General features: G+C 40.4%; 1 protein-coding gene and 1 long non-coding RNA gene across 2 annotated transcripts; one reads left to right on the top strand and one right to left on the bottom strand.

Moving 5' to 3' along the window:
- Nucleotides 1-4,631: 4,631 nt before the first annotated feature.
- Nucleotides 4,632-12,915, bottom strand: LOC144300187 (uncharacterized). Its single transcript, XR_013366775.1, has 4 exons — nt 12,855-12,915; nt 8,442-8,660; nt 5,363-5,689; nt 4,632-4,777 (listed from the first exon to the last, which is right to left on the bottom strand). It is a non-coding gene; the product is annotated as an uncharacterized LOC144300187 (long non-coding RNA).
- Nucleotides 12,916-13,033: 118 nt separating this feature from the next.
- On the top strand, nt 13,034-17,421 carry FABP5 (fatty acid binding protein 5). The gene is made up of 4 exons (XM_077876449.1): nt 13,034-13,196; nt 16,003-16,175; nt 16,534-16,635; nt 17,169-17,421. The coding sequence occupies exons 1-4, from the start codon at nt 13,118-13,120 to the stop codon at nt 17,220-17,222; spliced, it is 408 nt and encodes a 135-aa protein (XP_077732575.1). The 5' UTR covers nt 13,034-13,117; the 3' UTR covers nt 17,223-17,421.
- Nucleotides 17,422-26,735: the final 9,314 nt, after the last annotated feature.

Below are 26,735 nucleotides of genomic sequence, written 5' to 3'. Positions count from 1 at the left end.
ACTTTAGCTGGAAGTCGATGCTGTGAACTGAGACTATTTAATAACATATGGCAGGGTACCAGTATGATCTCATGTGTGAGTAACCACTTTAAAATCATCTTAGTAAATTGTTGATTCATTGGCCTGAAAAGAGCAATGTCAAAGTAAGCCACTCAGAGAGTGAGGCACTAAGCCTGGACACTGTGCTAGGAGGAACACTGAGGTCTTCTTGATGCATCTCACGCTTATCATAGGGTTTGCATGAAAGTTCTGAAGATACCAGAACTTTTGCAATACATTATTCCAGAAGACAGCATTAATTAAACTGACAACAGGTGCCTAAAACCTCTGACCCATTCCTTCCAAGCAGGTTGAAACCTTTTATTAAAGTTCCTTGTAAACCCTAAGAACCTTATTTCAGAAATTCTTATAAACTATACCTACTTTTTCTCAGTTAAGAGGAAACCTGTGAGAGATGATCAATTTACCTGAAATGACTCTGGGGCCAGGAACAATTCCAGACATAAATTTGCAAAATGAAATGTCTATTACTTTACCTTGTTTTTGAAAAGCTCACCGAGACTTTGGAGATGGTGTGGGGAAGAAAAGAGAATGACATTCTTGGATTTATTTGTGAGTAATGTATATACATCTATAATTTTTCTTCTTGGTGATGTTAAGGAGAAACTGAACGAGCAAGTTAAACTTGTAGCCTTCAAAGAGAACCTGCTCTCCTTGCCTCATATGCCTTAAGTAGGTGAAGAAGGAAAGGAGATATCATCTCTGAATAATAAATAGAAGATTAAGAGAGATTTAATCTCCATGGTATTTCCAGCACCCAAAGTTTCTTTAGCCCACAAAGTCCATTTGCAACCTCTTGATTGTCTTTTTTTTTTCTTAATTACATGAATGATCACTAATTTCCAATGCATCATCAATGTTTTTCATCACCATTTCTTCAGCCCATGAAGTCATGGGCAGAGTGATGCTATCATCAAGTGTCTGATGATCGTAAAAAACAATAAACACACCCAGTAACCTAGAAGTGAGGTTTTCATGTTTAAATCTACTCATGCTGTCTTCTTGCCATTTGTTTTCAGTGGCATCCAGTTGACTTAATCGGTTTCAATAATAGATTTAGCATAGACTCTGGCAATTTTCTCAAGAAGTAATAGAAATCTTTGGTAGGTGAGGGAAAAAAAAGGGAAAACAAGAGTGGGGTTAAGGAAGGAGGAGGAAGTGTGGATGAATGAAAGTGCCTCTTGTGCATTTCCACAGATTTAAGTATGTGTGACTGGTAGGTTTAAAGAGGAGCCCTGGGACACCTGGGGGGCTCAGTGTGAGCACCTGCCTTTGGCTCAGGGAGTGATCCCAGGATCCTGGGATGGAGTCCCACATCAGGCTCCCAGCGGGGAGTGGGCTTCTCCCTCTACCTGCCTATGTCTCTGCCACTCTCTCTGCATCTCTCATGAATAAATAACTAAAATTAAAGAGGAAGAGAGAGAGAGAGAGAGAGAGAGGCCTTTTCCTTATACAGGCAGAGAGAGCAGCTTCCTCCTGTCCCTGAACTTCTGTGCAGATTGAAAAACCTCCATCAGAGAAAAGTGGAGACTTCTCAACTATGCTTCTATCTCGGTGAGACTACTCTGGCTTCTCTAGAGTTGGGAAGAGAGGGAAAATAAAGGGTAGAGAAAGTCTTAATTGACTGGAATGGTTCCATCTGAAAGTTACATACATCTGAATAATAAACAGATCTGAAATTTATTTTGCACTTAGTGGACATTTTTTTAACAGGATTTTATTTATTTGACAGGGAGAGAGAGAGAGAGAGAGAGCACACAAGCACAAGCACAGGTAGTGGCAGGCAGAGGGAGAGGAAGAAGCAGGCTCCCCGTTGAGCAGAGAGCCTGACGTGGGGCTCGATCCCAGGGTCCTGGGATCATGATCTGAGAGAAAAGCAGATGCTTAAGAGACTGAGCCAGCCAAATTCCTGGCACTAAGTGGACATTTAAAGCCTACTTGTGTGTGTATGTGTGTGAGCAAGCTGTTACTGTGGATCTCGTGTGTGACTAATCACCCCTACCCCCACCCCCAAACACTGAAAATTTTTCCCTGGCAGTTTTCTTGATTCTAGGAACTTTCCCATCTTACTCTACTTATAACGCCCCCTTCAGCAAGATCTTGTGAGGTGGAAGTAGGCTGGGCAGTAAGTATTAAGGTTATATTATGAAATTTGCTCAGGAGTCTGGATCTGAAAACAGTCAATAACATAAATATTAATTTTCAACCATTATATTACACCCTTAAATTAGATGAAAAATGATTAAAAGACACAATTAGGATTTTTTGTTGTTATTGTCAATGCAGCTTTCTTTTTAGATTGTTAAAGATCTGAAACTAATAAACTTGATTTATTCTCTTCTCATTTTACAGTGAGAAAACAAAAATCTATGTTTATACAGTTATTTTGTAGCACAGTAAATTCTACAAAGAGGGTGTTCTATATCCTAGGCCACTGTCCTAGGATTATGCTTTATGCTTTTAGGGTGGATACTTAATAAAATGATTGCTTTATGAGTGGTTTCTTTGCCTGGCATATCTTAAAGTATTTAAGGGTGGTTATGATAGACACAAAAGCTGCTCTAATTCAATTCTTAAATAATCTTCTTAAGATAATCTTTTTCAAGTGAAGACAAAGGACAATTGAGGCTACAGAGATTGTGACATTTTTTTGAAGAAATCTGAGGCACCTAAATGTCCCTGTTACAGTTTAAATAGTGAACAAATTATATTTATATGAGACATGGTTTTTCCTGAGGAACAAAGGTGGAAGCCACGCAATTGCATAATTAATTATAGTGCTAAATTCTCCATAGCTACTTAAAGTCCATACAATAGTATTGCTGTAATCATCAATTCATAGGCCAAATATGACTAATAGAAATAATTTAATTTTTAGGCCAATCCTCTTGCTTTATTTTTCATTTTATTTTATTTTTATTTTATTTTATTATTAATGAGAGAGAGAGAGAGAGAGAGAGAGAGAGGCAGAGACATAGGCAGAGGGAGCTTGTGGGGAGCCCGATGCGGGACTCAATCCCAGGACTCTGGGATCACAACCTGAGCCAAAGGCAGACGCTCAACCACTGAGCCACCCAGGTGGCCCATCTTAGTTTTCATTTTACTATTTCTCCCTGTAAAGTATTTTTTTAATGCCTAATTAATTACAAAGTATATTTGACATTCTTGGTAAACATGATTTGGGATTATGTTATTTCTTACTCTGGAAAAACTTTATTCAGGCACCAAGTGCAGTTGGATTATGCAAACGTTCTAATTACATTGAGTGGAAATGATTCTTTTTTCAGAATATTTTGTAATAGTCCTGCTAAACAAGTTAAAATCATTATTTGGTCCTTCCTAGCCTCTAACCTTATTTGAAATTAAAAATGTAATTGGGGATCCCTGGGTGGCTCAGCGGTTTGGCCCCTGCCTTTGGCCCAGGGCGCGATCCTGGAGACCCAGGATCGAATCCCACATCGGGCTCCCGGTGCATGGAGCCTGCTTCTCCCTCTGCCTGTGTCTCTGCCTCTCTCTCTCTCTCTCTCTCTGTGTGACTATCATAAATAAATAAAAATTTTAAAAAATGTAATTGGAATTATTCTTCTTTTTCACTATTATTTTTCCTATAAACTCATGCCCCTCTCCCTCTCCTTCTCCATGTCTCTTTTTCTCCCTCTCCTTCTCTCTCTCTCTCTCTCTCTATATATATATATATATATATATATGCACACAGATATCCATACACACATACATATATATATACACATATGTGCACACATATATACATACACATACATAAAACACATACTTTATAGAGTTTTATTTCTAGTTCTCTCAGGTATCTTACATATAGTACATTTGGGTATGATGATGATATATCATCATCAAATACTTATAGGCCTTGTAAAGGGCTATGGAAGAATAAGTGAGCAAACATTCCATTATTTCCGAGGGTCAACCTAAGACCAAGAGCTAAAAATTACTGGAAGCAGATTTCAGCACAATAGAGATTATGGCTTTGTCCCAATCAGAACTATTAGAACATAGAAAGGGCTTCTTGGTGGGAAAATGTGAGGCCTCTATCACCAGAAGGATTTAAGTGGAGACTGGTTTTATTTGTATTGAGAGAAACTTAATAGGCTTTAGTTGAAGTAGAAGACATCTATAATTCCTCCGAACTCTAGGATTTTAAGATTCGTCTTTAGTTCTGAATCCAAGTCACAAGTGCATATTCAGAAATGAAACTATATAACTTTAAAGGATTTACTAATAATATGTATGCTCAAGCAACAGCCAATTGGGCCAAGATCAGGTCTGACTAGGAATTGCTGCCAAAAGATGCAATTAAAAATTATACAACTTGGGTGTGGGCACCAGAGGTCAGATTTTACTTCTGAATATGCACTAGTGACTTGAACTAGGTAGGTTTCCTCAGAGCCCTGCGGACTTAAGGCTTTGAGCTGAGAAAGATGAGCATGTGAAAGAACTAGAGCCTTGCCCTGTGAAATGAGAGGCTATAGCCAGTAGCTCAGTAAAGCTTAAATCAAAAGGAAACCTGTTACATTTCTCACAAGATTTGGTGTCACTATTCATGTTTATTGGAAAGTGATAAATGAAAGCATTGTTGATTCAGAAGTGATTTTTATTTTAATTGTGATTTATATCCCTACCTGCTTTCAGGTAAAATATTCGATAGTTATGATTTTCTGTTCCATAATGGAGCAAACTTCTGTATCTGTAAATATACATCAAGAATAATTATGTCCATCAAAATACAATACAGTGGAAAGGCAGTCAATTAAAACAACTTTTTTTTCATATAGCAAATGACTTAAATAACACTCATATAGTAAGTGATATTCAAAGGGACACTGGTAAATGATATTCTTTCCAATTTCTAGAGGCTGATACTATTCTAGAATAGTAGAAGAAAAGAGAGTTTGGGGATATATTTCAGTTTAAGGGGTTCTTTGCAAGACTGGTTTGGGTCTGTAGCTTCTAAGAGGATTAATTATTATACCTCTATCAGGTTGTTGTTGTTGTTGTTGTTTTGACTAACTAGAGTTTTACTACTTTACAGGATGTACTGATAACATAGCTACAGAAGTGATAATATTTTATACCATGCAACAAATGCAATAAAACTTGTCGTAACAGAGCCACATTCTTCCCCCAGGAATCACATATAGTTTCTACTGAAAGATAAGGGCATCAGAGCATGTGTGGTAAAATCATTAACCTTTGCTTTGAAATCTCTTCTCTCCAAAGTGGATGCAAATGACACAAGAAAGGGGACACAGCAAGATTTTCTGGTCCTTACCAATCTGGCTGGGGTGGTGCAGAATCCTTGTTTCAACTTGTACACTGGCAGATTTTATTATGCAAGTTGTGTATCTCAGCATGTGCCACAACCTTGAGGACAGCTAAATGTCAGTTTATTTCCAAGTTCATGGTAAGGAACTCACTCTAAAACACAGAGTGAGGTGGGTAGTGATGCGGGTTGCATCACGGTCTTGAACCCAGTATTTCTCAGATGAGATCTTTCTAATCTCCTGATTAGATGGTGGCTTTGCGGCATTTGGCACATTTATTTTAAACAGGATGTATCCATTTAGTACACCCACCTGGTTCCTGCTGAAGAGATGACCTGTTCAGACAAACAAAGAAAACTCTAGAGTTTCCAGGATACAATTGAAAGCAACAGGACTATGTATCCCTTCCCCCACCCTAAAAAGATTGTGTGATATCTTCTTGGAAAATTCACTTAATATTATAAAGATAAAATGAATTTATCTGACATTTTCAAAGACATTTAATACCTGGGAATTTCCAGAATGTGCTGAACTAAAACAGAAGATCTTTAACAAATGTTAAAAAAAAAAAAAAAAAAAAAAAAAAAGCAGTTCCTTAGCTGGTGTAAGCTTAGGTTAACAAACTCCTTGAAGGCAATGGCTAAAAGTTATTTCACATAATTATTAGGTGATCTGAAATTGTAGTCTGACTTTAATCAAAGGAATCGGTCTTATGTGGACAGCTTCTCTGGCTCTTTGTGTGTGGGTAAGCAGAGCAGTCCACGCATGACACATTTGTCTACCACGTGAGTAGGGAAAGATGGACTATGGCCCTATGGCACTTTTTCCCTCCTGTAAAACAAACCTCAGGTTTTACATTAGATGATACTAGAGTGCCATGATAATGCTGTACTCGAAATTTAGGCTTTGGAACTGCCTGATAGGTAAGAATCAAATCTCACAACTCTTTACCCAACATCATTCATTCAATCTGTGATATTTGGAGTGAAAGAGAGCATTATTTTTAATTATACTAGGACAACACCATATCATGGCTATGCAAAAAACAGTGCAGTCAGTTCTGCTAACCAACACAGAAAAGCCATTAGGAAACCAGGCTTTGTCCTGAGAGATTAACTATGTATGTTGAGGCTGCAAAGTAGGTGACAAAATTTGAGATTTGTAGCACAAATATTCTTTATTCCCACCTTCTAAATTAGACCCAAACCAAGATCATGGTTGCCCTCAATGGGTAACACCCACCTCAATGATAACATAGGGCTGGAAGAGGTGTATGAAACCACACTGTTTAGCCAATACAGAAAACAGAATGTGGTTCATTGGAACCGCAGATTGGTTTCTCACTATTTGTTCATTTGTGAGTCACTTAATTGAGAAACACCTGCTCTAAGAGGAATGAGGGCATATAAGAGGCAGGACAGTGTAGGGAAATGCATGAGAGTACAATAAACCTTTCACTACACGCTGTTGGATTTATATCTTTAAGTGTGATGGATGCAGATGTGAGCCAGTGGACAAAAAGTGTCCTACATTGTTTAAAAGTAGATGAACAAAGATATCCATCCTGTCTCTTAGCTCCTTTAGAGGAGTACACAGAATCAGCTCGATGCTGTTTTTTGTAATACTGTGCAATATTGTGTTTTGTGTAATACTCTGGGGGATTTAGAATAGCTCTTCCCACCACCAGGTAAAGAGGATGAGAGTTAGGATTGAGAAAGTGTCTTTGGTGGGCAGCCCCGGTGGCCCAGCGGTTTAGCGCCGCATTCGGCCCAGGGTGTGATCCCGGGGACCCGGGGTCGAGTCCAGCGTCAGTCTCCCTGCATGGAGCCTGCTTCTCCCTCTGCCTGTGTCTCTGCCTCAATCTCTCTCTCTGTCTATCATAAAAAAAAAAATCTTAAAAATGAAGTCTTATGGATAAATATTAATAAAGAGAAATGATCAAATGGTGTTAGAGTCTGGGGGAGAGAACCTTAAATCACAGAGTATCACGTGGAAAGTGGGACTGAAAAATGGGAACGTATAATCTGCCAGAAAAGAATTCGGCCTCTTCTAGTGGACAAATCTAATTTGGAGGTCTTTGTTTTTGCAGTTTTAATTTTTTTTGATGTATGTATGTATGTGAGACAGAGTACAAGTTGGGGGGCAGGAGTAAGAGGGCTAGAGGGAGAAGCAGACTCCCCACTAAGCAGGATGGCTGATACAGGACTCCATTCAGGACCCTGGGATCATGACCTAAGTAGAAGGCAGATGCTAAAGGGACTGAGCCACCCAGGTGCCCCTGTTTGGGCATTTTTCAAAGGACAAAGGCATACTTTATGAATTTGTCTGTGTGCTTGCAGCTGGGCCAACCTCAGACTTTGAATATAAAATTATAATATAATATAATATAATATAATATAATATAATATAATATAATATAATATAATATAAAATAATATATATTGGGAGTGGCAATTTGGCTGATGGTGGGTTTCAGGAGGTTGAGGATGCTAGGCGATTTGTTTTGAGACAGCATTGCCTGATAAGCACAGTGTTTTTACTAAGATTTTGTGTTTATTGGGATGGTCTTACAAGCCTCTTTCTGCTCCATTTCAAGATACCCTCTTACATGTTGTTTTAGACCTGGAACACTGACTACCACCCACACGAGGATTGAAGGGACTACATATTTTGCTAATGTCTTACCATGAGCTAATGACAAAGGTCATACCCAACAATATATGTCTGGACAGTAGGAAGATCTATGTAAGAAGAGAAATGGATTGATTTTATACTGAGATAAGCCATTATATCCTCTGCATCATTTAAAACCAACAACCTTCATTATAACCTCTTAAAATTGTAACTTTTATTGTAACTTTTGCAATGTCTCCTTTTCTCTCTATTCTCACATCCAGTTAATTTAGCAAGCACATACTTATGATGAATTATTTAGGCAACTGGGAAATTTTAATGGCTATCCATTTGCAGGCACGTTGGGGAAGAATCAAACTGCCTCCAGTGAAAGGACAAAATTCATAAAAGAACTCCTTTTTTAAAATGCTTTAGTGAGAAATAATCTTATTACCAAAAACAAAAGAAAACAACCTTCCATTGATGAATGGTAGCTTGTCGTGGCTGGATACACTGAAGGATTTAAAACTTGAGCGTGTGCCTGAAGCTGTGTAGCTTCCTGATCTTATCTGGGAAGTTTTCGCGGTTACAGACAACTTGACAAGATGCAGATCCATGCTCTATCCACTTGTTAGGCTTTTCTTCTGGAACTGATTCCAAGTGGGATTTTCTTAAGGAATATCTAGTTTTAAGCTAGGGATACACAAGCATGAGTGAGCAAGACACGAAAGAGTCGGATCAAAAAACTGGCTATAAAATTTAAGAGAGAAACTAGATTTAAATTAACATATTATCCACCCTCCCTACCACATTTGAAGTCCTGATGAGCAGACAGGAAGATAGCTGCCTCGGATTAATTAGAAACAAGTCTAAATGTTGAGTAAGATAATTTTTGGAGTGAGTTTGTTCAATTTCCTGTCTTTTCTATATATTTTTATGGGGATATAATCAGAAATCCTTAAACTCGGAAGTGAAAGGCACCCTGATGTGGCAAAGCCATTTGCAAGTTCTTATATACCCTACAGCTTTGCTACTCAAAGCATGGTCCCCAAACCAGTAACACTAGCTTCGCCTGGGAGTTTGTTAGAAATGCAGGATCTTGTGCCCTGCTATGGAAACTACTGACTGCATTTTCACAAGATCCCCAGGTAAATTGTTTGCACACTAAACTTTGAGAGGTACTGCTTTATAGTGTTCACTATAAAGCCCCTCCCCCTGCCTTCTTTTTTGCTGAATCTGCACATGTACTAAGAAAAGAAAAAAAAAAAAAGAAAAGATGCAGCTGTTTGAACATGGATTGCTTTGGGTAGTCTCTCCAATGATTGCTTTCATGTGGTGCTCTTTCTCTACCAGCTGCATACTTCCTGGCCACCAACGCTTAGGGTCCTTAGGAAAGGATTAGGTACAACAATCAGCTTTGTGGAAGGCACATTTATCCACACAAACTAGGAGGTTGTCTTTAAATAAAATGACATAACATACACTAAACTTAGATGCGAGTTTGTGGAATATGAAGCTGACCAACTATTACACCCATCCAACAAAAGTGGAGAGAAATATTCTGTTTTACCACTAGGTGGAAATAGAGCAATTTTGAGTATATTTTTCAGGGCCATGAACTACTAAGGAGGTAAGCTGAAAGGGACCTAAGAAATCATTTGGTGTAATTCTTACCTTGTTAATTTCGTAGATAAGAAAACTGAGTTTCTGGAGATATTAAGTAAAACTGCACCTGCCTTACAAATGATGGTCTTCTAGAGCTATGGAGGGGAGATTTGCTGGTAGGCTTTGGTTCTTTAACCATTTTCACTATGAATAAACGTGTCATTATCCTCCAGCATGAAGAGAAGGCACAATGTGACACCTACCTTGCCTCTGTATCGCTGCTAAAACTAGTGACCAGTGTAGTCACTTAAATTTGTAAGGATAGGTTTAGAATAAAACTATTTTTTCTTGTCCCTGTATCGTAACATAATTAATCTCGATCAAGTAATAAGGCTCCCTTTCTCCGATGAAGAGATACTCAACCATCCCATAAAGTCATACAAGATTTTAATCAGATTTGTTTTTACAACATTTTTGGTTTTTACATGTCATATTGGGTTCAAGTCAAGTAGCCTAGAACTTCAGTTAGCAGGTCAAGGGAATACTTGATGTTTTTCAGAACTTGAAATCCATTATCATTTTTTTTTTAAGAAAGGAAGGGAATTGGGACACCTGGGTGGCTCAATAGTTGAGCGTCTACCCTTGGCTCAAGTTGTGATTCTGGGCTCCAGGATTGAGTCCCGCATGGAAACCTGCTTCTCCCTCTATTTATGTCTCTGCCTCTCAGTGCCTCTCATGAAAAAATAAATGAAATCTTAAAAAAAAAAAAGGAAGAGAATCTGAATTCAGGGCTTTCAGGGCTTAAGGGACATTAGAAATAATCTACTCCCATCGCTTTCCATATGTGTATATATATGAAAAATATATATATATCAAAATGAGAAGCACCAGAACAACAATAATGACACGTTATTCATAGTGAAATGGTTAAAGAACCAAAGCCTACCAGCAACTCTCCCCTCCATAGCACTAGAAGACCATCATTTGTAAGGCAGGTGCAGTTTTACTTAGTATCTCCAGAAACTCAGTTTTCTTATCTACTATGAAGTGTGTCACCCACAGTAGCAAAGCAATCACCATGCCCTTCTTTGGTCCAGGAGACTCCCAGGTATTTTGGCCTATATCTTTCTGTTTCTTGGGGTGTGTTAACCCCAAAAGGATTATTTCCACTCATTACATCAAAGAGTGTGTTTAAAAGTTAAGTTTTAACTCCAGTTTAAAAACTATTTCTTAAGTATTTATGTATTTAGTACCAGAATGCCATTCTCCTTTTGAAATTTCTGTGACATGGTTGATTATGATAATCTAAAAATTAGTACTCCAGTACAGAATTTTGGCTGTTATTACTGTGTTCTATACAAAAATGGATAAAACATGTAGAGCCAGCATATTAAGTATGCAAGTCCAAACACAACAGGAGCTGCCTCTGTAGGAGGCAGGGGCAGCAAGCCGTCCTAAATGTAGAGAAGGCAGCACTTGCATCACTGAACAAATGACCTCAGAGCTTGAACATTTTCTCAGCTGTACAGCCTCAGGTGTGGGACATCCAAGTTCTTAATGGCACAACTACATGGCCTGAGTCACTTCAGTATTAAAATGGTACCACAAGAAAAACTGGAGTGATCCTAACATTAGGGCAGGGATTTGAAATAAAAGAATTATGGTTCAGGGGAGTAAATGTCCTGAGGCATGAGGGGAAATGACCAACCTCAGATGTCAGTTTGTTGAGGATGGAACATGAACCAGTGTCTTGGTATGGGTCAGGTGACTGGGTAGCCTCTCCTCTCAGCTCTATGAGGACAGTGAGCTAGAGGCAACCAGGTGTGGTCCTGTTTCACAAGATCTGAAGTGAGGACTGGACAGGGATTCTGGTTTTACCACTTTGCAAACATTCCCTGCCTTATGTCCTCTTTCAAAAAATGGGGATAACACTAGCAAAAATTTAGTGGAGCTCAGAGTTAATGGATAGAAAGTATGCAGGAAGCACAGCCTCCAGCACAAGCAGACATTCAAAAAATGAACCTTATCTCCACCAAGGCAGCTGGCCTCTCTGCATGGCAACTTTCTCACCTCATCACCACCCACTCCTACAAGGACCTGTGATCACACAGTAAGATACTATGACAAGTACACTTTGACAAGTATAGTGTTCTACACAACAAATACAGGGTCTTGGTATAATTAAAGGCAAAGAGGAAAGCGCCTAAACACTTGGGAGTCAGAACAAACTATGAAGGGGTCAATCCACTAGCAATGTAAACGAATAACACATTCATCTTTTTAAAAGATTTTATTTATTTATTCATAAGAGAGAGAGAAAAGAGAGAGAGAGAGAGGCAGAGACATAGGCAAAGGGAGAAGCAGGGTGCCCGCAGGGAGCCCGATGCGGGACTCGATCCGGGGACTGTAGAATCACCCTCGGGGCTGAAGGAAGGCGCTCGACCACTGAGCCACCCAGGTGTCTCCAACACCACATTCTTGATGGGTACATTTCATAGCAATGACAGTCACTTAAACTCACACTTTTTTTAAAACTTTAAAAAAATATATATTTTCATTGATGTTCAATTTCAATTTGCCAACATAGAGTGTAACCCCCAGTGCTCATCCCATCAAGCACCGTCCTCAGTGCCCGTCACCCAGTTACCCCCCCTCCCCCCGCCTCCCCTTCTGCAACCCTTTGTTAGTTTCCCAGAATCAGGAATCTTAAGGAGCTTTAGTTTGGAAACTGAACTTCTTGGGACATCTTCCCCCTGCCCTGCACCTTCTGATAAAATCGTCTAGCTCAAATCAGGCATACAGTCTCCCGGAGGCCCTATACCTGGACAGGAGTGGAGGAGGGAGTTGAGGCGAGAGGTGAGGGGCGGCCGAGGGTGGGGAGCACAGGCTCCCCGGGGAAGGTGTGGGATGTGGGTCAGTCCGCCCGACTAGGAGCAGACCCGAGGGAGGCCAAGAGGTTTATCCATCAGTCAGCCAGACCGCCCCCGATCGATCAATCCCTGCCCCGCTACCCTCCACGCCCAGCCGGGACTGGTGATTCACTCGGGTGTTTCGGAGGAAAAAAAAAAAGAGTGGCGGCGTGGGAGGTAAAGCGGTGGAGCCGAGGGGAGGAGGGGGAGGAAGGCCCGCCCCCGCCCCCCGCAGCGACCCCTCCGGTTCCCCGGCTCCGCGGAGGTTCGCAGGCGCAGGCGTCCCGGGCGGCGTGGGGCGCGCCGGGCGAGTCCCTGCTTGCAGGAAGCGCGGAGCTGGCGGGGGGAGCCACCTCGCCTCCCCCCAACCTACCTCGGTCCCCCGGCAGGTGGAGCGGGTTCGCCCTTGGAGACCGGGGGTAGAGGGGCCCCGGGGAGCGCGCGGGGGGCGGGGCCTGGCGAGGGGCGGGGCCGGGGGCGGGGCCTGGCGAGGGGCGCCTCCCATTGGCCCCTCGGAGCCGCCCGGCGCGCGCCGCCTTTATAAGGCCGCCGCGGCGGTGTTCCTGCCGCCAGTCCCGCCGCCCCGCCGCCCCGCCGCTCCGCTCGCCCGCCCGCCGCCCGCCGCCCGCGCCCACCATGGCCACCATTCAGCAGCTGGTAGGAAGATGGCGCTTAGTGGAGAGCAAGGGCTTTGACGAATACATGAAGGAAGTAGGTGAGGCTCCCGGCCCGGCGGCGCCGTCCGCGTGCCGAGCCCGGCTGTTGGCCCGGCCCCCGCCCCCCGCGGCCGCACGTGGCCCAGCGCGGGGAGAGCGGGCGCCGTCGCGGGCCTCCCACCTGCGCTGCCTCCCGGCCTCGGCGCGCTGCCCCCGACCCCCACCCCCGACCCCCACCCCCAGCCCCACTTCAGGCGGCCCCGACACGCTCCCTGCGCTCGCCCTCCCCGCCCCTTCTCCCCACCCCCCCCCCCCGGGCTCCCGCGCCGCCGCATCTTTGGTGCCCAGGTGGCCTGCGGGTCCCCCTGCTCCGCGGGGCGCGGTGTCCGGCAGAAACCCTTCGGAAGGGCTGAAAGGGGGCCCCGCTTCAGCATCCCCCACCCCCCGCCCTCCCGGGGGAACCGGCGGGCTCTCCTCGCCCCCGGGCAGCAGGTTGCTGCCAGCCCCGGGCGCCCCGTGGGCAGGTGGCCCGTCCCAGGGCCCGCTTGGCCCCGCTGCCGCCCTGCGCCCTCGGCCCGAGGGTGAGGGGCCACGAGGCAGGGAGTGGGATGGATGGATGGATGGATGGATCAATTGATTGAGATTTTATTTGTTTATTCATGAGAAACACACAGAGACACAGGCAGAGGGAGAAGCAGGCTCCATGCGGGGAGCCCGACGTGGGACTCGATCCCGGGTCTCCAGGATCACACCCCGGAGTGGGTTTTATTGGAAAACCGCAGTCAGAAACTGCAGAGCCGTCCTGCGGCTCATTTCCCAAGTGCATGCAGGATGGGTGTGGCCCCGCAGAAAGCCCTCGATGGCTTCCAACCCCTCAAGGCAATAGGAGTCTCTAGGAAGGTTCCAGTTCTCTCTCTCTCTCTCTGTCCCTCTCTCAAAATAGTACTTGATGCTCTGGTATTGTCCTTTTTTTCCAAGCCAGTGACAGTAACTGTACGCTGGTTGACACACTAGGTGGATAGGAAACAGAAAAGGACCTTTGTCACAGGCCACTGGGAAGCGGGATGGAGTACTCTACCGAGGATCTTATCTGAAAAGGGGCTTCCAGCCCGGAGACGACTGCTGGGACCACAAGGGTGCTTTAGAAGCTGCACATCCCACAAATGTTAACATGACTGCTTTCTGGTGCAGAAGTCACGACAAAGACCCTCTCCTGAAACCTAGTCCCTGTGGCACCTGAGAATCCACCTTCATTAGCCTTTATCCGAAGCAATGAGAGGTTAAGGCTGAATAGTGAATCTTTTTTTTTTTTTCTGACTTTTAAAAATTATTTATTTATTCATTCATTCATTCATTCATTCATTCCTGAGAGACACACAGAGAGAGAGGCAGAGACACAGGCAGAGGGAGGAGCAGGCTCCATGCAGGGAGCCCGATGTGGGACTCGATCCTGGGTCCCCAGGATCAGGTCCTGGGCCAAAGGCGGGGCTAAACCGCTGAGCCACCCAGGCTGCCCCTGAATAGTGAATCTTGAGTGTATTTATGCTACTGTGAGTACAAGTAGAATTCAGTCTTTTTCTTTCTTGCACTGTAAATCTAGATGAAGATAACTCTGGAGAAAGCCACTTACTGCACTGATATCCAAGAAATGTTTGTGTGTGTTCACTTGTGTGAGGACCAAGTAAAGAATGCTGTTTCTCTCACTTGGAAAGTGAATGCGTTTATTGGATGGCTTGTTTCCAGGGTTCTAGAGTCATGAAGGTTGTCAAGGCTCAATTCATTAGAGAACAATCAAGGTGTGGGAAGAGTAGAGCCTTTTAGTTGTCCAAAGTGAGAATTAATGACTTCACTAACAACATGAGGTGCCAACCCCCACACTGGCAAAAGAGAAGGTACCAAGAGGACATTTCAAGCCTCGGGGAATTTTTATCATCAAGCCAGTTATTCTGCTTAGGTTGTAGTCTCATCTGTGAAACCAGGATTTGAGCTAAATCTTAGTTTCCTTGTAAATATTAACAATAGGAAGAAATACACAGAATCTAAATTAAATAGGATATCCGTCTAGTAATTGAGTTAATCAGCTCTGATATGCATACTGTTTTTGAGGATAAAGTTTTCCCAATTTATTAGCACCATGATTGTGCAGTTAACTCATAAAACACCATGCTATTTGAACAGAATTGATTTGGATTTTGTGTCGTTTATCAAGAGCTTTTTGGGCAGCCTGGGTGGCTCAGCGGTTTAGCGCCGCCTTCAGCCCCGGGCGTGATCCTGGAGACCTGGGATGGAGTCCCACGTCGGGCTCCCTGCATGGAGCCTGCTTTTCCCTCTGCCTGTGTCTCTGCCTACCCCCCCCCCCCCCGACCCATGTCTCTCATGAATAAATAAATAATAAACTCTTTAAAAAAAATAGCTTTGTATGTGTCAGACGGTGTGGTAGAGTCCTATGAAACAACATTTGGTGGAATGAGTTAAATCCATTTTAGAAGCCCAGATTTCTTCTCTAGCTTTCTGAAGGCCAGCATAGCATGGTGGCCAAGAGCTAAGCTTTGGAGCCAAACTGCCTGCTCTGTTGGTTCCAGCTCCTTGATTTTCTAGCTAAATGAGCTGGGGTAAGTTACTTTCTCATCTTGTAAAATGGAGACCATGCACTCCACCTCTCACATAGTTGTTGCAAGGCTTCCATTAATTAATATATGTTAAGTGCTGGCATATGGTAAGTACTGGATATGTGTTTACACTTGTTACTGAGAAGTGAATAAGTGAAAATATGTACAACACAGTAAGTGCAATTGAATTGCTGCATTTGTGATGTAAACTATCACTTTGGATTTCTGTTATTTAACATGATACAACATCCTACAGGAGTGGGAATGGCTCTGCGAAAGGTGGGTGCAATGGCCAAACCAGATTGTATCATCTCTTCTGACGGCAAAAACCTCACCATAAAAACTGAGAGCACTTTGAAAACAACACAGTTTTCGTGTAATCTGGGAGAGAAGTTTGAAGAAACTACAGCTGATGGCAGAAAAACTCAGGTTAGTCATAAGTTAACAAAAATCACAAAAGTTTCCACGGTGATAGATTGTATCAATAATATTCTTACTGTTTATAGGCAAAACTTAATGAAAAAGCCAAATTATTTTATGAATTGAGTTCGACCAATTAGTGAAAGTACCAGCTTCATCACTTAGTCTGTTTTGAAAAATAATTTAAGTAACGTGAGAGAAAATAAGTGTCTTTTGTGGGGCTCTAGATTGAGAAGCATAAAATCGTTATGGGTTAATGAAGTAGACCCAGAAAGGAAAAGATGAAAAAATGTTGATTAAGGAAGTTATGAGCCATGGCATCTGTCTTACAACATACTTTGGAAGATTAAAAAGTGTATTTTTGCAGACTGTCTGCAACTTCACAGACGGCGCATTGGTTCAACATCAGGAATGGGATGGGAAGGAAAGCACAATAACAAGAAAGTTGGAAGATGGGAAATTGGTGGTGGTAAGTGCCAAATTTTTTATGTCTTATTAGGCTTCTTGTTTACATTCAGAGTTCACGTAACTGTTTAGTATCACTGACCGTGAACACAATAACTAGGTTTGGGTAGAAAAAAATTGCAAAGTAATAAGGTAAACATTAAGACACTAATAACTAAGAAAGCACTTTATGGTGGTGGAGACATGAGATAATGTAGTAGAGGTTGTACCTGGAGCTGGGTTTAGTCTATGTTCATTGTTACATGACAGTAAAATTTTGGGCAAGCCACCAAAATGCCCTCTTGGGCATATATTTTTCCATTTACTTTAAAATGAGGAACAATTGCCATGATCAAATGAATACCTTACAGATTTTGCAAATTAATACTTTAGTTTGCAGTAAAGCATACCTGCATCTTAAACAAAATGGCAGGAATTCTAAAAATCATTTTCTCCATCTTTGTAGATTATAAAGTTTTGTAGGATGCTGATCCTAGTATTTACTACCATTGTGCTTCAATGCAAGACTAACTTAATTCTTCACTATTGTTCTTCTAGGAATGCGTCATGAACAATGTCACCTGTACGCGGATCTATGAAAAAGTAGAGTAAAAATTCCATCATCATTTTGGACAGGAATTAGCTGTGAGGATGAACAAGCTCAGTTCAATGAGCAAATCTCCATACTGCTTTTTTTTTTTCATTACTGTGTTCAATTATCTTTACCACAAACATTTTACATGCAACTATTTCAAAGTGTTGATTTAATTAGGATCATTCCTTTGGTTAGTAAATAAATGTGTTTGTGCTATGCCAGTGTTGTATGCTTTTTATTAACTTCATAAGGAAACTAGTGAATTTTAATAAGTATGAATTGACTAAATTCTGGGGGTAGTCTTGAGGGTGCTATACTCAGATCATATTTTAGTAATTTATTTGTAGAGCTACTTCTATGGCAAATACACTACCAGTCAGGGATGCCTGGGTGGCTCAGTTGGTTAAGTGTGTGCCTTTGGCTCAGGTCATGATCTCATGGTCCTGGGATTGAGGCCCACTTCAGGCTCCTTGCTTGTCGGTCTCTCTCTCTCAAATAAAAACAAAACAACAAAAAAACACTACCTATCATCTAAGCTTGCCCTACACTATTTGGACTTTGTATCAACTCAGAAATCCTAAATTTCTGGCAAGACTATTCTCATTAAAAAAGAACTACATAAACTTTGTAATTTAAATATTAGAATAAAAGTCAAATTACCATCATTGACCACTGATCATACTTTTTTTTCTGATCATACTTTTAATAGTGTAATTACAACTATTTTTCAGGAATTCTGCAACCCCAGATTCCTTTAATTAACTTTTTGAGGACTTACATGTGCAGGCAGTGTTCTAGAGGTTGAGGCATATCTAGACACCAGGTCAAATCATCTTCACTGTGAGGAAAAACACCACCTTTGGAATAACACAATGGGTTTATTAACAAAAGCCGTAGAAGTAATACAGCTCTAAAATGCTTCCTGTGTGCATATATAAAGAATAACTAGAATTCTAGTGAACACCTGTTCTGTTTCTCAAACCCAGTACAAACATCTGCAGTTCACATTTGGAGAAATAGCTTGTAGACATTGGGCTAAAGCCTTGTGTGCATGATCACCAGAGCAATACTTAGGGGAAGTACTACCATTATCTCTATTCTACAAATAAGAAAACAGGTTTGGACTAGCTAACCTGTTCAAGGACATAGGAATTAGTAGAGCAGGACTGGGAACCTACATCTTACAGAGTCTACTCAACGACTGCTCAGTCATCCTACAACACTGCCTCTCCAGCTTGTATTAAGATCTCAAGACTATAACATCCCTCAGTGTAATAATTGAGACTTTTGCAAAGCCACTCTGAAATGTTAGCTGGTAAAGAGTTTTAAGAATTACTGAAAGCTAGCAGTCAGGGAAAGAGCTCAGCTCACTGACCCTAGGCCTTTGCTGCCTAATATGTAGCAATGAGCCACAGGTGTTTGAAAGGTGGTCGGTCTCTATTGGGATGTATTGAAAGTAAAATACACATAAGATTTCAAAAACTTGATACAAAAAATGTAAAATGCTTCTTTTTAAAAATATTGATTCCATGTTGAAATAACATTTCTGGATATAGATGGTTATCTAAACATATATTAAAAATAATTTTACCTGTTTCTTAGGTTTTTCTGTCGTGGCTACAGAAAATTTTCAAATTATATGTGCTGGCATTTTTGTGTCCATGTCTTTATTGGACAGTGCTGCTCTGAACTTCCTTTTCTCTCTGAATTTCCATCTTGCTTATTTTGATTTTCATGCTAGAGTTCCTCTTTCATCCTCTTTTTTCACTTCTAATAATGGTGTACACTTAATTCTCCTTGGGCCAAATACTTCAAGGGTTTTGTAATTCTCAGAACCACCCTACATTATGTGCATTAACTATTGTTTTCTGCCTTGTTTAGATGAGCAAACAAAGGCTCAGAGTCTTGGTAGTGGGGTTGCAAGGCATAAAGTGAGTACAAGGCAGACAACATTTTGGAGCACAAGTTCATCTGATGGTAAAGCCAGTGCTACTAGCCATCCTTTTCTAATACCTTTACTGCCTCAGTTTATGGATTGTGGAGTGTTGCCTGAGGGATGGTAGCCCATGTTTCTTACATGGGAACTGTTGACATTTTGGGTGAGAGAAGTTTTCACTATGCTGAAGTAGGGCAAGCATCATAAGACTCTTAACATCCTAAGATTGTGGCCACAGAATACTCATCGTTCCTTCCTATCAGTCTACCCCAAACACCTTCTACATTACCAAATAAAAGTATGTTATCATACCCAGTTGTGAACCACTGGGTAGAGCAAATGTATCTCAATTGTATGCTACCTGGTGTCAAGTAAGCGCTTCTTTCTCCTAAGGGATCATTTAATGTCAGTTGACCCCTTAGCACAAGATGAACCTTTGTAAAAAGAGACTACATTACCTGACTCATACAATTGTTTTAAATATTAAATGAGATAATGTATGCAAAGCACTTAGCCCAGGGCCCAGCACACAGTAAAGGCCCAATGTCTCTAGTACTGCTCAATAGAACTTTCTACAGTGAAACAGGCTATAACATCTGCACTATCCAATAGAGTGGCCACTAACCATATGTTTGTGGTATTGAACACTTGAAGTGCGGTTAAGGAATTGAATTTTTTGTTTAAATTTAATCAATTAAAATGTAATTTTAATATCCATGATGCTAATCTGTTTTCCAAAATTGAATTTCTTATTTTTGATCCCAAACCTATTCCTCTTGCAGTAATCTCCATTTTAATACATGGGAATGGCATTTTTCCAGTTCCCAACCTATAAGCCTAGAGAGTGATCTTTAATTCCTTTCTCTCTGATAACATATCTAATCCATTAGCAAATTATTTCAGCTTTACCTTCAGACTATATTTAGAACTCAGTTACTTTTCACCCCTTCAGCAAATACCACCTGGTTCAAACACCATCTCTCCTTAGCTCTCCTGTCAGCATTTTTATTCTTCCAAAGCTGTCATTTAAAAAAATAGCTAAATTAAATTATATACTCCTCTGTTAGGAAGCTAAAGTCCCCACAGAGGTCCTATCCAATCTTGTCTGTCTCCCAACTTCCCAACATCTCCTGATTTCTTCTCCTACCACTCTCCTCTCAAACATTTCCCTTTAGCCACTGACTGTTGTTGACACAGTGTGGTCCTGCCTCAGGACTTTTGCACTTGTTGCCTCTGCCTGTAACAATCTTTCGTGAGGAATCTGCCGCCCAGGCTTCTCAGTTTTCTCACTTCCTTCAGGTCTCTTCTCAAATGTCACCCTAGCAATGAGTCATTCCCAGATCACACTATATATAATAGCTATCATCCCTCCCCCAAGTTCTATTCCCTCCCACTGTCTTTGCCCTTACCACCAGTCCTGACTAGCTATATATTTCCTTTAAAAAGTTGGAGGAGGGGGCAGTTATCCATCTCTCCCACTGGAAAGTAAGTTCCATGAAGAAGGGACTTTATTTTTACACTTTTCTCTTTCTCTAGCATTCAATTAGGAAGCAACTTGGCACACAGAAGATACTTAATAAATATCTGTTGAATGATTAAATTCTTTAATTAATGGCTTCTTTGTGCCTGTTTAACACATTTTAATATTATTTAAGAGCCTTTATGATTTTGCTTCAACTTACTTTTGAAGACTATACTTCTTATCCTTCATATACATCATTCAAATTTAATCAGGTCTTTGACCTACTCTAGAAGTAATGTGCTTGATGACTATAGAATATGAATGAAATAGGGAGTAAGGAATTTGTGCCATCATTTTTCTAAACTAGTATGTCATGACATTCTGTTCTACCTGTAAATAGGCTTCTCAACATTTAAAATTTACTTTACTACAGCTGAGTACTACCAACAGGCAATGTCTGTCAAACAGAACTTCATGTGAGTTTGTTTGTGGAACATAGTACAGATTAGATACAATTTGCTACAAATAAAATGGTTTCACATAAATCAAACCTTCACCAAAGAAAAATGTACAGGCAAGAGATGACTTAACTTTTGGATTATGTCCTTGAATGCTATAAGGGCTACAAGTTCATACGTTTCCTTCAAACAGAATCTGAGTACCTAAGGATGAATGGTTAGGGTGAATCATGACCATGTGATCTTTGTAGGCAACATGAGGCTTTGTTTTATGCAAGTATAATTATATTGCAGTTATTGTTAACTTATTCAGTGGTTTCTTGAGTCTTAACCTCGTCTGTTTTTTCAAAATCTGGTGTTTGTGCTATAATAGCAAAAAGGGGGATCCCTGGGTGGCGCAGCGGTTTGGCGCCTGCCTTTGGCCCAGGGCGCGATCCTGGAGATCCGGGATCAAATCCCACGTCAGGCTCCCGGTGCATGGAGCCTGCTTCTCCCTCTGCCTGTGTCTCTGCCTCTCTCTCTCTCACTGTGTGCCTATCATGAATAAATAAAAATTAAAAAAAAAATAATAGCAAAAAGGTTGGGAACCATGTGTTTAGTACCTAGATTTTATTGCTGCCTACGCAACTTACATTATTACTCAATTCCTGCTGCTTCTTAGTCAATGATTATTAATGTTTGTTGTATTTTAAATTCACTTTTAGGTTTATGAGAATAATGGTGGCTGTTCCTTGGGTTTCATGTACTCACTGCTCTCCTTTTTCAGTGTTCACTTCCATTTGGTGGTCACGTGTGATGTGGGTTAGTAGGAAGAAATGATGAAATTGATAGACAGGTTTAAAAAGCTGAGTGACAAATGTTTTGAAATATTGTGAAAGGCAGGGTGGTATGACTCCTCACTGGTCCCACAGCAACTGGAAAATAACTTGAGTCTTATGACATCTGGTCTGTCAGGACCAGTCACCAGATCATGTGTGACTATTTACTTGGGATCAAGCCCATCTTCTCCCTCCATACCCCCTTCTTCCACTCTGCACACTTTGAAAAAGTCTGAGAAGAGAGTAATAATATTTTGAAAAGACTACTTACTATGGTGCTGGTGACACATGACATGGTGAACAAGATAGAGCAAGGTCAGGGTCCTTTCTCATGGAACTGACGTTCTAGTATGAGAAGATAGAATGCAAACAATTATACAAATGGCATAGAGTGATAAATGCAGCAAGAAAAAATATGAAAAGAGCAGTGTGATAAGCAGTGAGCAGGGTTGAAGCTACTTTTTATGGAATTGTCAGGGAAGTCCTCTCAGGAAGATAATGTTTGAACTGAGACCTGAATAATGAACTGAAAGTAAGCAAGTAAATATCTGGGAACATAGCATTGTAGGCAGAGAGGTAAGCAACTACAATAGCCCTGAGTAGGGACAAACCAAGTGGCAGAGTGACAGAAGCTTATCGAAAGAGAAGCAATGGTGGGAAAAATGTAGTCTAATATTTGGGTAGGAGACAGAGCATGTGGGATCTGGTAGCGGCTAGTGAGGGATCTGGGTTTATCTGAGGGTCAAGAGAAACCATTGGAGGGTCTCAAGTAGTAAATAACAGAAGACCTCCCCTCGCCAAAAAAAAAAAAAAAACCCAACCCATACAAGCCTAGTTTCACTTTCAGTAATGGAAAATTTGACATTCGGAATAAACCTCCTACTAAAAACAACTGAAAAATTTATAATTTTTTAAAAAATAAATTTTAATTTTAAATTTTAAAAAATTATATTAAAAAAATTTCTTTAAAGGGTCAAAGAGCTAATAAAATACTGAGGAATTATTTAGCATAGATCTAGAAATCAAGAGACACAAGTCCAACTGACAGGGCTGGTTTTGCCATGGAACATTTATTTGTGCATCCGGCAGTGGCTCAGAGGGCTGAACTGTACTTTTGGCAACAAAGGAAACAATTGCCCTTTGTCTGATGGTAGATGAGCTAACCTCATCTTCTACTGAATTAGAAAAAGAGTTCCTAATAGTTGAATATTTAGGTATGATGGTCATGAGAGTGCTATTTACCCTAGCAGAGGATTGGAAAGCACATAACTTTCTAGAAATGGGGGATTGCTTAAATAATAACAGTATGACCACATGACATTTATAACAGGCATAAAAAGACTACCAAGATCTTGAAAAGGTCTTATAATGCACTGTAAAGTGAAAAAAAAATTGACTATATTATGTACATGTTGTCTCACTTGTGTAACAACACATGTGTATATATAGAAAAATATTGAAAAAATTGAACATTAAAAATATAGAAAAAATTAACAATGGTTATCTCCTAGGATTGGGGTGATGTTTAATGTCTTATTTACTTGCTATGTGTCATAAGAAAAATGTGGGAACGTTTTAATATAGTTTTATTTATATTTTTAATGATAAATAGTGTATTAGAAAATACTACAGAAAAAATACAGAAAGGTACAAAGTGGCAGTCTGACTTCCATAGAATATCAATATTAATATTTGATTATGAATATTCAAATAATTCTTCACACATTTATGTGCATATAGACCCAAAACATTTTATTTTTTTTAATTTTTTTTCAAAACATTTTATACATGGGATCAAACCATTATTTTATTGGCAATACTCTTTTAACTCAAATATTTATTTTTAAAAATAATTATAATTGACATATAACATTAGCTCAGGTATACAATATAATGATTCGATATTTGTATACATCATGAAGTGGTCATCGCAATTAAGTCTAATTACCATCTATCCTCATACAAAGTTACCAAAAAAATTAAGTTTTTTTCCCTTATGATGAGAACTTTCAAGATCTAGTCTCTTAACAACTTTTAAACATATAATACGATGTTATTGACTACAGTCATCAATCATGCTGTACATTACATCCCCATAACTTACTTGTTTTATAACTGGAAGCTTGTTCTTCTTTATCCCCTTCGCCCATTTCACCCACTCCTGAACATCCCTCCCCACCAGTAACCACCATTCTGTTCTCTGCATCTTTGAGTTTTGTTGTGTTTGTTCATTTTTGTTTTTTAGATTCCACATGTAAGTGAAATCATATGGTAAATGTCTTTCTTGTTTGACTTATTTCACTTAGTATAACACCCTGTAGGTCCATCCATGTTGTTGCAAATGTCAAGATTTCATTCTTTTTTTCACTGAATAGTATTTTACTTTATATGTTGTATATCACATCTACTTTATCCATTCACCCATTGATGAACATTTAGGTTGTTCCCATATTTTCACTATTGTAAATAATGCTGCAGTGAACATGGAGATGCATATGTCTTTTCAAATTAGTTTTTGTTTTCTTCTGAGAACTACCCAGAAGTGGAATTGCTGGATCATATGGTAGTTCTGTTTTTCATTTTTGAGGAATAATCTCCATAGTGGTTTCATCATAGTTTCCATAGTGATTGCACCAACTTATATTTCTACCAACAGGGCACAAGAGTTCCCTATAATTACATCCATGCCAGCATTTGTTCTTGTATTTTTGACAATAACCATTCTGACAGGTGTGAGATTATATTTCAATGTGGTTTTGGTTTCCATCCCCTTGATGATTAGTGATGTTGAGCATTGTTTTATATGCCTATTTGGCCATGTGCATATCTTCCTTGAAAAATGTGTATTCAGATCCTTTGCCCATTTTTCATTGGATCATGTATTTTTGTTGTTGTTGTTGAGTTGGATGAATTTTTTATGTCTTTTAGGTATTAACCACTTCTCAGATATATGACTTACAAATATATTCTCCCATTCAGTAGGTAGCATTTTCATTTTGTTGATTGTTTCCTTTGCTATGCAGCTTTTTAGTTTGATGTAGTCCCACTTGTATATTTTTGCTTTTGTCACCATTGCCTTCAGAATCAGATCTGAAAAAAATATCACCAAGAGCAATGTCAAGGAGCTTACCCTCTGTGGTTTCTTTTAGGAATTTTATTGTTTCTGGTCTGATCCATTTTGATTTCTGTGTACAGTATAAGATAATGGTCCAGTTTCATTTTTTGCATGTGCCTCTCCAGTCTTCCCACCACCATTTATTGAAAAGACTATCCTTTCTCCATTGCATGCTCTTGCCTCTTTTGTTGCAAATCAATTGATCATATATGCGTGGGTTTATTTGTGGACTCTCTATTCTGTTCTATTGATGTATGTGTCTATTTTTATGCAAATACTATATACTGTTTTGATTACTATAGCTTTGTAATATAATTTGAAATCTGGGAGTGTGTCTCCAGCTTTGTTCTTCTCTCTCAAGATTGCGTTGGCTATTCAGGATCCTTTGTGGTTCCATACAAATTTTAGAATTTTTTTGTTCTATTCCTGTGAAAAATAACATTGGAATTTGATAGGGATTATATTAAATCTACATATTGCATTGGGTAATATGGACATTTTAACAATATTAATTCTTCCAGCCCATGAGCACAAAATATCTTTCCAATTTCTTTCACCAATGTTTTTAGAGTTTTCAGAGTACAAGTCATTTACCTCCTTGCTTAAATTGATTCCTAGATATTTTATTCTGTTTGATGCAGTTGTAAATGGGATTGTTCTCTTAAATTCTCTGATAGTTCATTGTCACTATACAAAACTGCGGGAGTGGCATGGAGGGTGGAGTGCTCGCCTGTTGACACTAGAGAGAGAATACAAAAATGGCAAACGCCCACACCTGCACCCGCAGGCAGAGGGAGAGTGCGAAGATGGTGCCTGCCCCTGCTGGCCTGCAAGGTAGAGAGAGAATGCAAAAATCGCACCTGCCCATGCCTCCAACCCAGAGAGAGTCCCAGCAAGCTTCTGTACCTCCCACAGATGACTTAAGGTTAGCAAATGAATCTCCCTCACATAAATGATCTAAGCACTTTTCAATCTGCTGCTTTTGTGCTGGGTCTGGGGGCAAATGAGTCTGTGTGTGAACCTTCTAAGGGCAGAATCTGTTCCTTATGGTCCTATGTTTCTCCTGTAATGTAAACCTCTTTGGTTTTCCAAGCCAGATATTTTGGGGGCTTGTCTTTCTGGTGCAAGGCCCAGGGGTTGGGGTGCCTGATGTGGACACATACCCTAATTCCTCAGGGAGAAGCTCAGTATTGGTGAGGTTTCTCCTGGCTCCTCCAGATTGTAGGTCTCTGTGCTGGGGATGGGGTTTTTTGGACAGATTGGTCTCTGCTTCCCTTACCAGTCTTGAAGTGGCCTTTTTATCTTTTGCTGTGGAGAATTTGTTCAGCTGGTACTCAGGGCTTTTTTTTTTCAGAGAGAATTGCTGCATATATGGCCCCTTAGATTTGTTGTGTCTGTGGGTAGAGGGAAGTTCAGGGTCTTCCTAGATCCCTATCAGGAACCACCATATCCACATTGTTTTTTTAACTTCATAATATGTAACTGTACCTCACCTCTATTATTTATTTTATCAATTTTTATTGATATCAAATTTTATCAGTTGCCAATTGACAACTGTTTAAGTTTATGAAGAATTTTCAGTTATTAACTACGGTTCAGTGAACACTTTTATACATAGATGTATATACATAAATAAAATAAAATCTTTTAAGAATATTTAAAAAGTACTTACCCTTCAGCTAAGTCCCCAGAGCTTTCTCAGCCTTCTTCATAACATACGCCAAGTATTGCTTGGTTGCAG

The sequence above is a fragment of the Canis aureus genome, chromosome 28 (assembly GCF_053574225.1).
Source record: "Canis aureus isolate CA01 chromosome 28, VMU_Caureus_v.1.0, whole genome shotgun sequence".
Lineage (NCBI taxonomy): Eukaryota > Metazoa > Chordata > Mammalia > Carnivora > Canidae > Canis > Canis aureus.
This window is presented reverse-complemented; position numbering and strand designations above follow the sequence as displayed.

Bases quoted from the DNA above. Each gene is read 5' to 3' on its own strand.
- FABP5 (XM_077876449.1), top strand. From the start codon at position 13,118: ATGGCCACCATTCAGCAGCTGGTAGGAAGATGGCGCTTAGTGGAGAGC. The intron at 13,197-16,002 runs GTGAGGCTCCCG...AACATCCTACAG, and splicing joins CGAATACATGAAGGAAGTAG to GAGTGGGAATGGCTCTGCGA. The intron at 16,176-16,533 runs GTTAGTCATAAG...GTATTTTTGCAG, and splicing joins CTGATGGCAGAAAAACTCAG to ACTGTCTGCAACTTCACAGA.